The sequence below is a fragment of the Peromyscus leucopus genome, chromosome 12 (genome assembly GCF_004664715.2).
Source record: "Peromyscus leucopus breed LL Stock chromosome 12, UCI_PerLeu_2.1, whole genome shotgun sequence".
NCBI classification, from domain to species: Eukaryota; Metazoa; Chordata; class Mammalia; order Rodentia; family Cricetidae; genus Peromyscus; species Peromyscus leucopus.
The window spans coordinates 74,467,396-74,479,948 of record NC_051073.1 but is presented as its reverse complement, the minus strand read 5'-3'; the positions used below and the strand labels follow the sequence as shown (position 1 = coordinate 74,479,948).

Genomic DNA, 12,553 nt, shown 5'->3' with positions numbered 1-12,553 from the left:
GGAGCCCCAGAGAGGGGTAAATTTGCATAGCCACAGAACATCCACTACCCTCAAAAGGACTGAAAGAGAATAAAAGCCTGATTAGCCTGGTTGTGCTGTGACTTCCAGGATCCACAACTCTGTGGCATCTCCACCATGGCCTGGCTGTTCCTCCTGCTCCCCTTCCTCTCCCTCTGCACAGGTGACCTACGCAGACTCAGTCTGATGTTTCAGCCTACAGACATTGTCTAGCCCTGAATCCTGAGTCCTGTTCTGGTGGAGTGTTTACTTGGCTCTGGAAAGAGCATTGTTCGGTATCCTCAGCATCCTTCTCTTTTCTTTTGCAGATTCTGTGGCCTCCTATATACTGACTCAACCTCCCTCAGTATCAGTGGCCCTAGGTCAAAAGGCCACAATCACCTGCTCTGGAGATAAAATTTCAGACAAGAGTGTTCACTGGTACCAGCAGAAGCCAGGCCAGGCCCCTGTGCTGGTCATATATAATGATAATAAATATCCCTCTGGCATCCCAGACCACTTCTCTGGCTCCAACTCAGGGAACACAGCCATCCTGACCATCAGCAAGGCCCAGGCTGGAGATGAAGCTGATTATTACTGTCAGTGTTGGGATAGCACTAGTAGTGCTCACAATAACACAGACAGATGAGGAAGTAAGACACAAACCCCTTCTCTCCTGTGACAGTGGCAACCTGTTTCCTAGTTTAACCTGCAAAGTTGCTTCCCTGCTCTTGGCCACAAACTTTGTTTTCTAATGCAGCATTACAAAGCTTACATGACTAAGATGTCAACTGCTAAGTATCTTTCCTTAGACTCTACCAGGCAGAATATGTGGTGACCTTCAGATTCCATCAGAGAAAGGATTTTATTCCTCATTTTTATAGGTCTTTAGAATATATCCATTGTGCAAATCTGTGTACTTTGTTATATTAAATATTTTCTTCAATTTTTGACATCGACTTTGGTAATATTCACATTCATCATTTCTCTTCTTGTCTAGATCTCCCCTGAAAAAAATTTATCAGGGCACTTGTGAATTATAAGGAATCTTCTTACAGCCTAACAAATGTAAAGTAAGAGCTGAGAAGACATGTCAAAAAGGAAGAATTGCTTCCCTCTTCCCTACCTGCCCCTCTGTCATTACATATTCCTCCAGGAGCCCACATATGAGAAACCATGACATGCATTCTTTACTGATATGGAGTATACATGGCTATGAGGTTTAGCTTGAAGAAAAGTAATGTGTTTGTGTCAGGACTTTCAAGAACTTGAACCAGGAAGTCAAGGACCATTGCACCTTCCAGTTGAGAATATAATTGTAGATAGAGGTCTTGGACAACAAAGATACTGCCCAGCACAATTCCTCAGTGTCCACAGCCCATGGATCTTATTTTCTGTCTTTCTAATTATATATATAGTTATATATGTATATATTTATATCATATATCATATATAATTAAATATATAATCTATATATATGTAAATATATAGATTTATATATAAATTTCTAAAAATGCTGTAATTCATGAGATAAAAGAGCTTCTTCAACATTACTTTTGTTGTAGACCTAAGAATAAACTTGCTAGTAGTCTAATTGGCGTCATCCTTGGGAACCTCCCTAGCACCCAATTTCTCCCTAGCCTCATAAAGTCTGCCTATATCATGGTATCTCTTTCATTGTTCTCCTACTCCATGCCTGTTTCAGTCCAACCATCCAATTCCCTTGTGTTCTCAGCTTAGACTACTAGCAATAGTGGAGAGGGTGCCTGAACTGGCTTACCCCAGTAATCAGATAGTTGAATACCCTAAGTGTCATCATAGATCCTTCATCTAGTAACTGATGGAAGCAGATGCAGAGATCCAAAGCCAAATACTAGGCCAAGCTCCAGGAGTCCAGTTGAAGAGAGGGAAGAGAGATTTTATGAACAAGGGGTATCAAGATCATGATGGGGAAACCTACAAGAGACAACCAAACCAAACTAGTGGGAACTCATGAAATTCAGACCAACACCTGTGGAGCATCCACATGACTGGACTAGGACCTCTGCATAAGTGAGACAGTTGTATAGCATGATCTGCTTAAGCCCCCCCCCCCCCCCCCCCCGCAGTAGGATCAGGATCTATCCCTGGTACATGAACTGGCTCTTTGGAGCACATTACTTGCAGTGGGACACCTCTCACAGCCTTGAGGCAGGGGGAGGGGCTTGGACCTACCTCTACTGAATATACCACACTTTGCTGACTCCCCATAGGCAGCCTTACTTTCTTGTAGGAGGGAATGGTGAGAGGGTTGGGGGGGCAGGTTGGAGGGGAAGAAAGAGGAAAGAGGGGATCCGTAATTGATATGTAAAATGAATAAAAAATTTTTAATAAAAAATAATAAACTTGCTTCTCCCAATCAATTCTGTTTCCAGAATGTTGTCTTTGAATAATAATTCCATGGATTTCGATTTCAAAATATTATCTTTTCCATATACCTTCCTCTGCTCTCATGGGGGCAAGATAACAAGTCATGATCGGATCTGATCCTGCTTACCCTGCTATGAAATGTCCAGCCTGACCTTTCCTACTAGCATCCATTAGGATGGATACAAAGTATATGGAAACACCATATTCAAGAACAAAGTTAGACATTATGGATGGTAGTATACCCAATGTACATACTGTGCTTCTCTGAACATGTCCTTATGTAATACAAGACTAAGTACAATGAAAAAAGCAACGAAAGTTTAAAAAGCAGGAAAAGTAATAACATTCTTTATTTTTAAAAAATGGAGAAATTGTAAACATTGAAGTGTACATGATTGATATTACAAAAGTGAGAAATACGGTTTCTATAGTTATGAACAAAACTACACTGAGTGATTGGCTAAAGATTAGACATTGTAAAATTAAAGATCAATGGCACCAAGACACAACAGAAGATACTATTAAAGACAAAGCATGCACATATATCATGGATATAGTTCAGTGGTGGAATACCAGACTGCTGGAATATATTTAGGTCCTGTGTTGGATTCACAGCATTCATCCTCCAATAAAAATAAGGAAAAAGTTCAAAATATTTTCAGGACATCATTGAGTTTTCCAACTTTGTGTGGAATTTTACTTCTCTCTCTGTCTCTCTGTGTGTGTCTGTATATGCCTCTCTCAATCTTTCTCTGTGTGTGTGTATGTCTGTGTCTGTCTGTCTATCTGTCTGTCTCTTTCTCTCTCTGTTCACTACTGAGAAGACACTGTCAGGGACCAGGAGTGAAATACAGTATTTGAAGAATCAATGATCAAAAAAGTTCTGCATTTGCTAAAAATAAAAAAAAATTAACGTGCAAATAACACAACAAACTGAACTTAATTATAAATGACAGTATCAAATATTAAATTTCACTGATAACAGTAAGTAGTGAAAGGAAACTGGACCCTAAATTATTAGAGTAGTGATAAATTTCAAAAAAAAATGCACTAAGACAGTAGAACAACATGCTTTTAAAATATAAAGTGAAAATTGTCCCTCTAGAATAAAATTTACGCAGTGAAAATATCTTCCTCCAAATGAAGGTATAATAAACACTGTCACAGACATTAGTTATCTCTAAAATTCTCTAAAAGAGTATTTATTTCTTTTAAAAATGAAAATCAAAATATATATCATGAAAGAAATTTAATGAAAACAGTATATAAGATAAAACAAAATCATTGATGTCATGTCCACAGACATGCTATGTTATTACCATGGGTTTTTTGATAAGATAATAAACAATGTTTCTATAAGTTCTCCACAATTCATTGACATCAGCAGAGGGGGGTGGACACTACCCTCTTCTGAGAATTTTACTGGAAAGTCTGCTGGCTGGGGACTGGACTGTCATTTGTCCTCTGGTCAGTGCCATGGCTCTTGTTCTACACTCTGTTATCAGTGCAGAAGACTTGTGTGCATTGACACCATATGCATTGATGTCATTTGATTGCTGTGTAACTTGTGTGACTAGGACTCCAGGGACAAGCTGCCTTTGGCATCACTGCTGGAAAACAGGTCCTTTGCAAAGAACTTTAGTTTGCTGAGTTTCTAGTGACTTCTAGATCACACTTATGTTGAAATTAAATTCCTGGCCTGACCAGGACTTCCAATCCCTGCTTTAATTTAGAAAGAGACATGGTAATTGAAATTATATCTTAGAGACCTGTTATTTGAAGCCTTTCTTTCCTCAAAGACCATATAGTTGACCAACACAGTAAGCCATAGTAGTAAAGGACTTTTCTCAAAAATAAATACCAGCATATAGAAATGTGCATTCAATTAATGACAAGAGAGCCTTTTGACAATCTAGATGAGTAAAATAAATTATGGTTTATAGAAATTGATTAGTGAAAGAAGAAGAAATTATATTGTGATTTATATCACATAAGATATTTGAGTAAGATGGAAAACACTGAAGAGGTATAGAACATGTGTCTGAAGCTCTTAAAGTACATAGAAAGTATATATTATACTTGGAGTTTGATATGGAGGTGCTGGGCTTGTGTTATACACTTTATACCATTTTAAAACAAATCCATGGACATCAAAGTGTCAAAACTGATAACTGAATTAATCAGCATCCTTCATAGAAAAAGGATGAATGGAAGATAAGCAGACAAAGTGATGTTCAAGAAAAGACACCCAGATGAAATGGCAAAACAATTGCACTTTTGCAAACTGAGTTCAGTAAAGAGGTAAACATAGTGAAAAGAACTAAAGTTGAGATGAAGATGAAGTTGAAAAATTCAGTATCACATTTATAAACCTCAGAGAAAGCCTTACAAGTATATGGATCAAGTAGAAGGTAGAATATCGGGACTTGAAGATGAAACAGAGGAATTGGAACATTCAAGCAAAGAATATGAAAATTTTAAAACAAACAAATAAAAGGAACATTCAGGAATTATTAAACACCATGAAACCACCATGAGTCATGGTATGGGTGAAGTAGAATATAGACATAAATTTCAACAAGATCACACAAGAAAACATTGCTACTTACAGAAACACATTCTCATTGATATATAAGGAGCACACAGAACACAAAGAGATAGGACCGGAAAAGGAACTCCTCACAGAATATTATGCCTAAAATACTAAATATATGGAACAAAGAAAGAGTTTTGAAATATAAAAGACAATGCCAACAAGTAACACAGAAAGAAACTCCATCAGATTTCTCAATGGAGACTCTAAAAGCCCAAGACCTAGGAGCAACGTACTTCAAAATCTTAAATATGATGTGTGCCTATCTAGACCACTGCACACAGAAAAACTGTGTGTCACAGTAGAAAGAGAAGGAAATGCTCCTTATGATGCAAACACACTAATAGAATTCATGTTCACCCAACAAGCCTTACAAAAGATATTAGAAACACTACTTCACTGAAGAGTTCAATAAACATAGCCAGGAGACTGTAGAAAGAAAACAAATAAATTATAACTATTGAAACAAAATATGATTAAGAACACAAGGGCCAAAAGGTCATCAATAATAATAACTTTAAATATTAATAAAATCAGCTCCCCAATCAAAAGATATAGGTAGGTTGAGTGGCTTAAGGAACAAATTTTGTCTTTCTGTTATCTACAAGACACTCATCTAACCTTCAAAGATATGCAGCACCTTAAAATGAGAGAATGGAAAATTATTACAAGCAAATGTGACCCAGAAGCATGGAAGTGTCACCATTCTAGTATCTAATAAAAGAGATTTCCCACCAAAAGTATTCAGAATAGATATAACAAAAAGCATAAAGTTGGATGGAAGGACATGAATTGAATCTAACTCATTATCAGTGGATAAGGTCAATACTCTACTTTTTCCAAAAGGGAAATCATCTGGACAAAAATAAATACAGAAACATCAAAATTAATGGACACCATACACCAAATGTACCCAATAGATATCTAGAGAATATTCCACCCAAACAAGAAATATACATTATACTCAGCAGTCTGCAGAAACATCCATAATATAGACCAGACCCTGTGACAGAAAACACATCTTAATAACTTTGGAAATCTTACAGTAATCCTGTATTCTGCCTGACCACAGGACAACAAAATTTAAAATTACAAGTAAAGAATTATCCAGTAATTTCAGACATCTACATGAAGTAAACAGCATATTACTGAATGTTGAAAAGCTAAAGGAAGAAATTTAAGGGAAAAAACAATACTGGATATAAATAAAAATAATAATACATCACAACAAAATTTCTTAGATAAATTAAAAGCAGTCCTAAGAGGGAAATTTATATTAAAAATCAGAAAATGTACAAGTCATTGATTTAATGTTGAGATTCAATAATTTGGACAAGGAAAGATTAAAGAAAACCACTATCTATTACATAGAAAGAAATAATAAAAACCAGGACATAAATTAATGAATTAGAAACAAAATATAAAGTATCAACAACCCTAAGAGCTTGTCTTTGAGAAGACAAACTGAGACAAGCCCTAGTCCAATTAACCAAAAGAAAGAGATGACCTAAGTTACCAGAAACAGAGATGGTAGGAGATCATTATTAGTGCCATTAAAGGAATTTGGAATTCTTTCAAAACTATTAGGATAGCAGTCTAGTTATCCTTGTTCCACATCTAGTATCCTCCTATGAGTGAGTACATACCATATTTGTCTTTCTGAGTCTGGGTCACCTCACTCAGGATGATTTTTTTCTATATCCATCCATTTGCCTGCAAACCTCATGATGTCATTGTTTTTCTCTGCTGAGTAGTATTCCATTGTGTATATGTGCCACAATTTATTTAACCATTCTTCAGTTGAAGGGCATCTAGGTTGTTTCCAGGTTTTGGCTATTACAAACAATGCTGATATGAACATAGCTGAGCAAGTGCTCTTGTGGTATGATTGAGCATTCCTTGGGTATATGCCCAAGAGTGGTATAGCTGGGTCTTAGGGGAGATTGATTCCCAATTTTCTAAGAAAGCTCCATATTGATTTCCAAAGTGGTTGTACAAACTTGCATTCCCACCAGCAGTGGAGGAGAGTTCCCCGAGTTCCACATCCTCTCCAGCATAAAGTGTCTTCAGTGTTTTTGATCTTAGCCATTCTGACAGGCATAAGGTGGTATCTCAGACTTGTTTTGATTTGCATTTCCCTGATGATTAGGGATGTTGAGCAATTCCTTAAATGTCTTTCAGCCATTTGACTTTCCTCTGTTGAGAATTCTCTGTTTAGTTCTATAGCCCATTTCTTAATTGGACTGTTGGTCATTTTGATGTCTAATTTCTTGAGTTCCTTATATATTCTGGATATCAGTCCTCTGTCAGATGTGGGATTGGTGAAGATCTTTTCCCATTCTGTAGGCTGTCGCTTTGCCTTGCTGACCGTATCCTTTGCTCTACAAAAGCTTCTCAGTTTCAAGATGTCCCATTGATTTATTGTTTCTCTCAGTGTCTGTGCTACTGGTGTTATATTTAGGAAGTGATTTCCTATGCCAATGCGTACAAGACTACTTCCACCAGTGAGGTTACCTGGAAAACAGGACCCCAAGACAGACACGAGGATCACCCAATGATGGAGAAATGGCTGAGATCTTCATGAACAACCTGGACATGAGTGGGAGCAATGAAGGGCGAGGGTCAAGGGAAAGAGAGCGCGAGATCCCAGCTGGATCAAGAACAGAGAGGGAGAACAAGGAATAGGAGACCATGGTAAATGAAGACCACATGAGAAAAGGAAGAAACAAAGTGCTAGGGAGGCCCACAGAAATCCACAAATATACCCCCACAAAAGACTGTTGGCAATGGTTGAGAGACAGCAGGGACTGACCTACTCTGGTGATGGGATGGCCAAACACCCTAATAGTCGTGCCAGAAACTCCATCCAAGGACTGGGGAATCTGGATGCAGAGATCCATGGCTAGGCCCCGGGTAGAGCTCCGGGAGTCTAATTAGTGAGAAAGAGGACGGTTTGTATGAGAGAGAATTGCTGAAACCAAGGTTGGATAAAGCACAGGGACAAATAGCCAAACAAATGGAAACACATGAACTATGAACCAAAGGCTGAGGGGACCCCAACTGGATCAGGCCCTCTGAATAGGTGAGACAGTTGATTGTCTTGATCTGTTTGGGAGGCATCTAGGCAGTGGTACCAAATCCTGTGCTCAATGCATGAGTTGGCTGTTTGAAACCTGGGACTTAGCAGGGACGCTTGGCTCAATCTGGGAGGAGGGGACTGGACCTTTCTGGACTGAGTCTACCAGGTTGATCTCAGTCTTTGGGGGAGGCTTTGCCCTGGAGGAGGTGGGAATGGGGGGTGGGCTGGGGGGAAGGGGAGGGCGGCAGGAAAGGGGAGAACAAGGGAATCTGTGGCTGTTATGTAGAACTGAATGGTATTGTAAAATAAAATAAAATTAAGTTAAAAAAACTATTAGGATAGAAAATCTAAATGAAATAGATGAATTTCTAGATTCATTCAAATTGGAAAATTTAAGCTAAGAAGAGATCAACAGCTTAGACACATAGCAGATAAAGAGAATAAAAAGTAGTGAAAAACTTGACAAAATTTTAAAAAATCAAGCCCAAATAAATTCACAGCAGAATCCTATCAGACTTTCAAAGAAGAGCTACAATCATATTTATTAAATTATTTTTAAACCATAAAAACCACTTTTAAACTGCTTCTATGATGCCGTTATAATACTCATACCAAATCCAGGTAAAGACATTACATCAACAACAAAAATCTTTTTAAAAAGGAAACTATAGGCTAATATATCCCTGATGCAAACATTCTTAATAAAAAATAGTTGCAAACCAAATATAAGCTTACATTAAAAAGATCATCCACCATTACCAATTTCTTTTTATCATATAGATGTAGAAATGGTTTCACAAGTCAGTCAATGTCTTACATCATATAAAGGGATTTAAAGTTAAAGACTATACACAATCATCTCAATAGATTCATAAATGAACCTTAACAAAATCCAACACACTTTTATACTAGAAGTCTTAGAGAGAGCAAGAATGAAGGAAACATCTCCCCCTTTCTATCACTTCAGTGTTCCCCAGTTATTTTCAAATCCATGACCCTTTATTCTTCATTTATTATGTTTATAATGTATGTACACACAAAATTATAAATACAACCCACAGAATTCATTTACTGCTGCATATATATTTATGGGATGACCACTTTGAATTGGATAATCTTTCAAAGGCCTGTTCTCCAGAGAAGACTGATTCTTCCTCTGTCCGTACCCATAATTGCCTGTAGCTCTTCCTCAAGAGGTTTCTTCTATTCATGTTAACTGGTTTTGTCATTGTTCTAGTCTTTTGTTATTGTTGTATTGTCTGGGGAGATAGGGTTTCTCTGTGCAGCCTTGGCTGTCCTGGAACTTGCTCTGTAGACCAGGCTGGCCTCGAACTCACAGAGATCCACCTGCCTCTGCCTCCTGAACACTGGGATTGGTGGTAGGCACCACCATTGCCTGGCTTTATTCTGGTCTTGACTTGGTGACTATGTTTTGAAATTTTGTGAGTTCAACTTTTTTGTTATATATAAAAGACATTATTTTCCAGCAGATGCTCTGGTACTCTGGCTTTTACCATCATTCTGCCCTCTCCTTCAGGATATTCTCTGAGCCTTAATTATAGGAGTGTGCTGTGAATGTATCAGCTGGGTCTGAGCACATCATGGTTGACCAGTTGTATATTTCTGTACTAGCCTCTGTTGAAAAAAAAAAAACCTGTTTTGAGGAGGTCTAAGTGTTATATATGCCAGTGGATATAAGGATAATTATTAAGAATGTAATTAGCACTCAGGAGGCAGAGGCAGGCAGATCTCTGTGAGTTCAAGGCCAGCCTGGTCTACAAAGCAATTTCCAGGGAAGGCGCAAAGCTACACAAAGAAACCCTGTCTCAAACAAACAAACAAAAAACAAACAAAAGAATGTGATTAGAAACAATACTGGTTTACAAAAGTGTCCATGTTTTCTTTTCTTTAATCCATAACCTCATCAGCTATGGGTAATTGACTAGGTTTTAAGTACTAAGCATACATTCTCTCTTATTGCATAGGCCTTCAGCCCAATTAGTTGGCTGTTGGTTTCTTCCAAGTCTCGACATTCTGGTTATTACTGTAGGTTGTAGGTACTTCAGCTATGTAGAACTATTCATTGTTTGTCTCCATTGGTAGTTTGTATAGCATCTTTGGAAACTATGAGTACCAGTCATCAGGGAGGAGCATTCCAGGTGACTTCCTGATGATTCACCATGTCCTATGTCTGAAGTATGTGGTGCCTTCGAAATATAGTCTTACCTTCAACTTCTGGGAGGTCATCAAGAACAATGGCAATAGCCTATTTTGTTTTTGAAGTCTTATGGATTCCTCTATCCAACAACTTTGAAGGTTTTCTATGCTTAACAGTTGCCTGGTCCTGCCTAACTATCGAACTGTCCTTGAAGGGAAGGGAGAGTGAAGATTAAGAAATAATAGATATCATCCTGAGTGAGGTAACCCAGACTCAGAAGGACAAACATAGTATGTGCTCACTCATAAGTGGATACTAAATGGGGGGGAAGGGACGGCCAGACTACAACCCACAAGAGGCTAGCTAACAAGAAAAGACCCTAGGAGGGACACATGGATGATCCTGTGAAGGAGAAGTAGATGAGATCTACTTGAGTGAACTGTGTGTGTGTGTGGGGGGGGGTGGCAGAGGGCAAGGAGTGGAGGATGAGAACATAGAGAAATGGGAGGATCAAGCTGGAACACAGACAGAGTGGGAGGGCAGGGAGGAAGATACCATGATAGATGAGGACATCATGGGAATAGGAAGAGGCAGGGTGCTAGGGAGGCTCTCAGGAATCCACAAGGTTGACCTCACCTTGGTCTGCTGGCAGTGGTCCAGAGGGTGACTGGACCAGTCTACTCTGGTGACCAGCCTAGCAAATAACCTAGCTGTGATCATAGAGCCTTTGTCCAGTGACAGATGGAGGCAGATACAGAGATCCATGGCCAGGCACCAGGCTGAGATCCAGGAATCCAATTGATGAGAGATAGAGGAGAGATACAGCAGGAGAGGGACGTCGAGATCATGATGGGAGGACATGCAGAGATGACCGGCCACACTAGTGGAAGCCCATGAACTGTGGACTGGTGGATGTGGAGCCCTCATGGGACTGGACTAGGCCCTCTGGACACAGAAGATGGTTGTTTGGCTCAAACTGTTTAGGGGGCACCAAGGCAGGGGGATTGGGATCTGTCCCTGGTCTGTGGGCAGATTTCTGGAATCCGGTGCCTGTGGTGTGACACCTTGCACAGCCTTGGTGCAGTGGGAAGGGGCTTGGACCTGCCTAGGCTCAGTGTGCTGGGCTCTGCTGACTCCCCATGGGAGACCTTGATTTGGGGGATGTGGGGTTGCGGGGTGGCTTGGGAAAGAGGGCTAGGGAGTAGGAGGAGGGAGGAGGGGGAGTTATGGATAGTATGTGGAGTGAGTAGAAAAATTTTTTAATAAAGAAAAATGAAAAAAATAGATATGAAAAATAGAGATGCAGACGAAGAAAAAGACAGAGACACAGAATAGCACTGGGAAGTCTCTGGGCTAATACCTCAGTCACTCTAAGTTTATTCCTTATGGGCTTTTTATACACCAGCAAGAGGAGAGGCAAAAGACCTCTCCATCTCAAGGACATCATGGTTTAAGGTACAAAGTACAGACAAGTGTAAACACTTCCTTAATTCTCAAAGTATCTAGTAGCCATGCCTTACGGCAAAGCATCCTGTAATTAGGCCTTGAATTATAAGCCACCTAGTAACCATGCCTTTGGTCAAAACATCCTATTGTGTAGCCTTGTGGGGCAAAACAAGCTCTGGCAAAACACATGTGTGTGCATGTGTGCTGATATACATGTGAGCAAGCACATGCTATAGTAAAAATGTGGATGTCAGAGAACATCTTGTAGGAGTGATTTTTCTACCAGATATCAAACAAGGTCATCAGGGTCAGACATAAAGCACTTTTACTTGTTAAGCCATATTGTCAACCCTGGAAAATTTTTTTTTAAAGTTTCTCATATAGCTTATTCCCTAAATATTCAATATAGACTTTTGATTTAATTTATGAGACTTTTATAAATAAGTATTTAGTTTATTATGGCATTTTCAAGTAAATTGGTAAAAATATTATGTTGACCTAAAAGACAAATGACAAATGGCCTCTCTGATCTGAGGATTCCAGCTCTGAATCTGTGGATATCAGTGTATGACCTAGACTTCCCACAGAAACCGGGAAAGTCTAAATGGACTGCATGGGATGAGAAAATGAGTTAACACATACACAAACACATAAATAATTGGAAGTGTAATTTCAAAATGCATTTTAATTTAATTATGGTTCTGCATTAATATTACATTCAATGATCTCAAAATAAAATACTATTTGAAATAAAAATAAAGTTTTGCTCAACTCAACTGCTTTCCTGTAATCCCAGTAATGTAGAAAGAAACAGTTCTCAGGGACTATTGGCCAAGCTATCTAGCCAAATCAGTGAGCTCAACATTTAGGA

General features: G+C 38.9%; 1 protein-coding gene across 13 annotated transcripts in view; it reads left to right on the top strand.

The window, feature by feature from the left end:
• Positions 1 to 12,553, top strand: part of LOC114687105 (immunoglobulin lambda-1 light chain-like) — an 826,243-nt gene that overhangs the window by 768,107 nt on the left and 45,583 nt on the right. The window contains exons 1-2 of one of the 13 annotated variants that reach the window (XM_028861810.2): positions 88 to 181; positions 327 to 624. The exons of the other annotated variants lie outside the window; for them this stretch is intronic. Of the exons in view, the coding sequence (XP_028717643.1) occupies positions 136 to 181; positions 327 to 624 (344 nt within the window). The 5' untranslated portion in view covers positions 88 to 135. Of the gene's footprint in view, positions 1 to 87; positions 182 to 326; positions 625 to 12,553 lie in introns of those variants that run through there. 13 annotated transcript variants of the gene reach the window in all.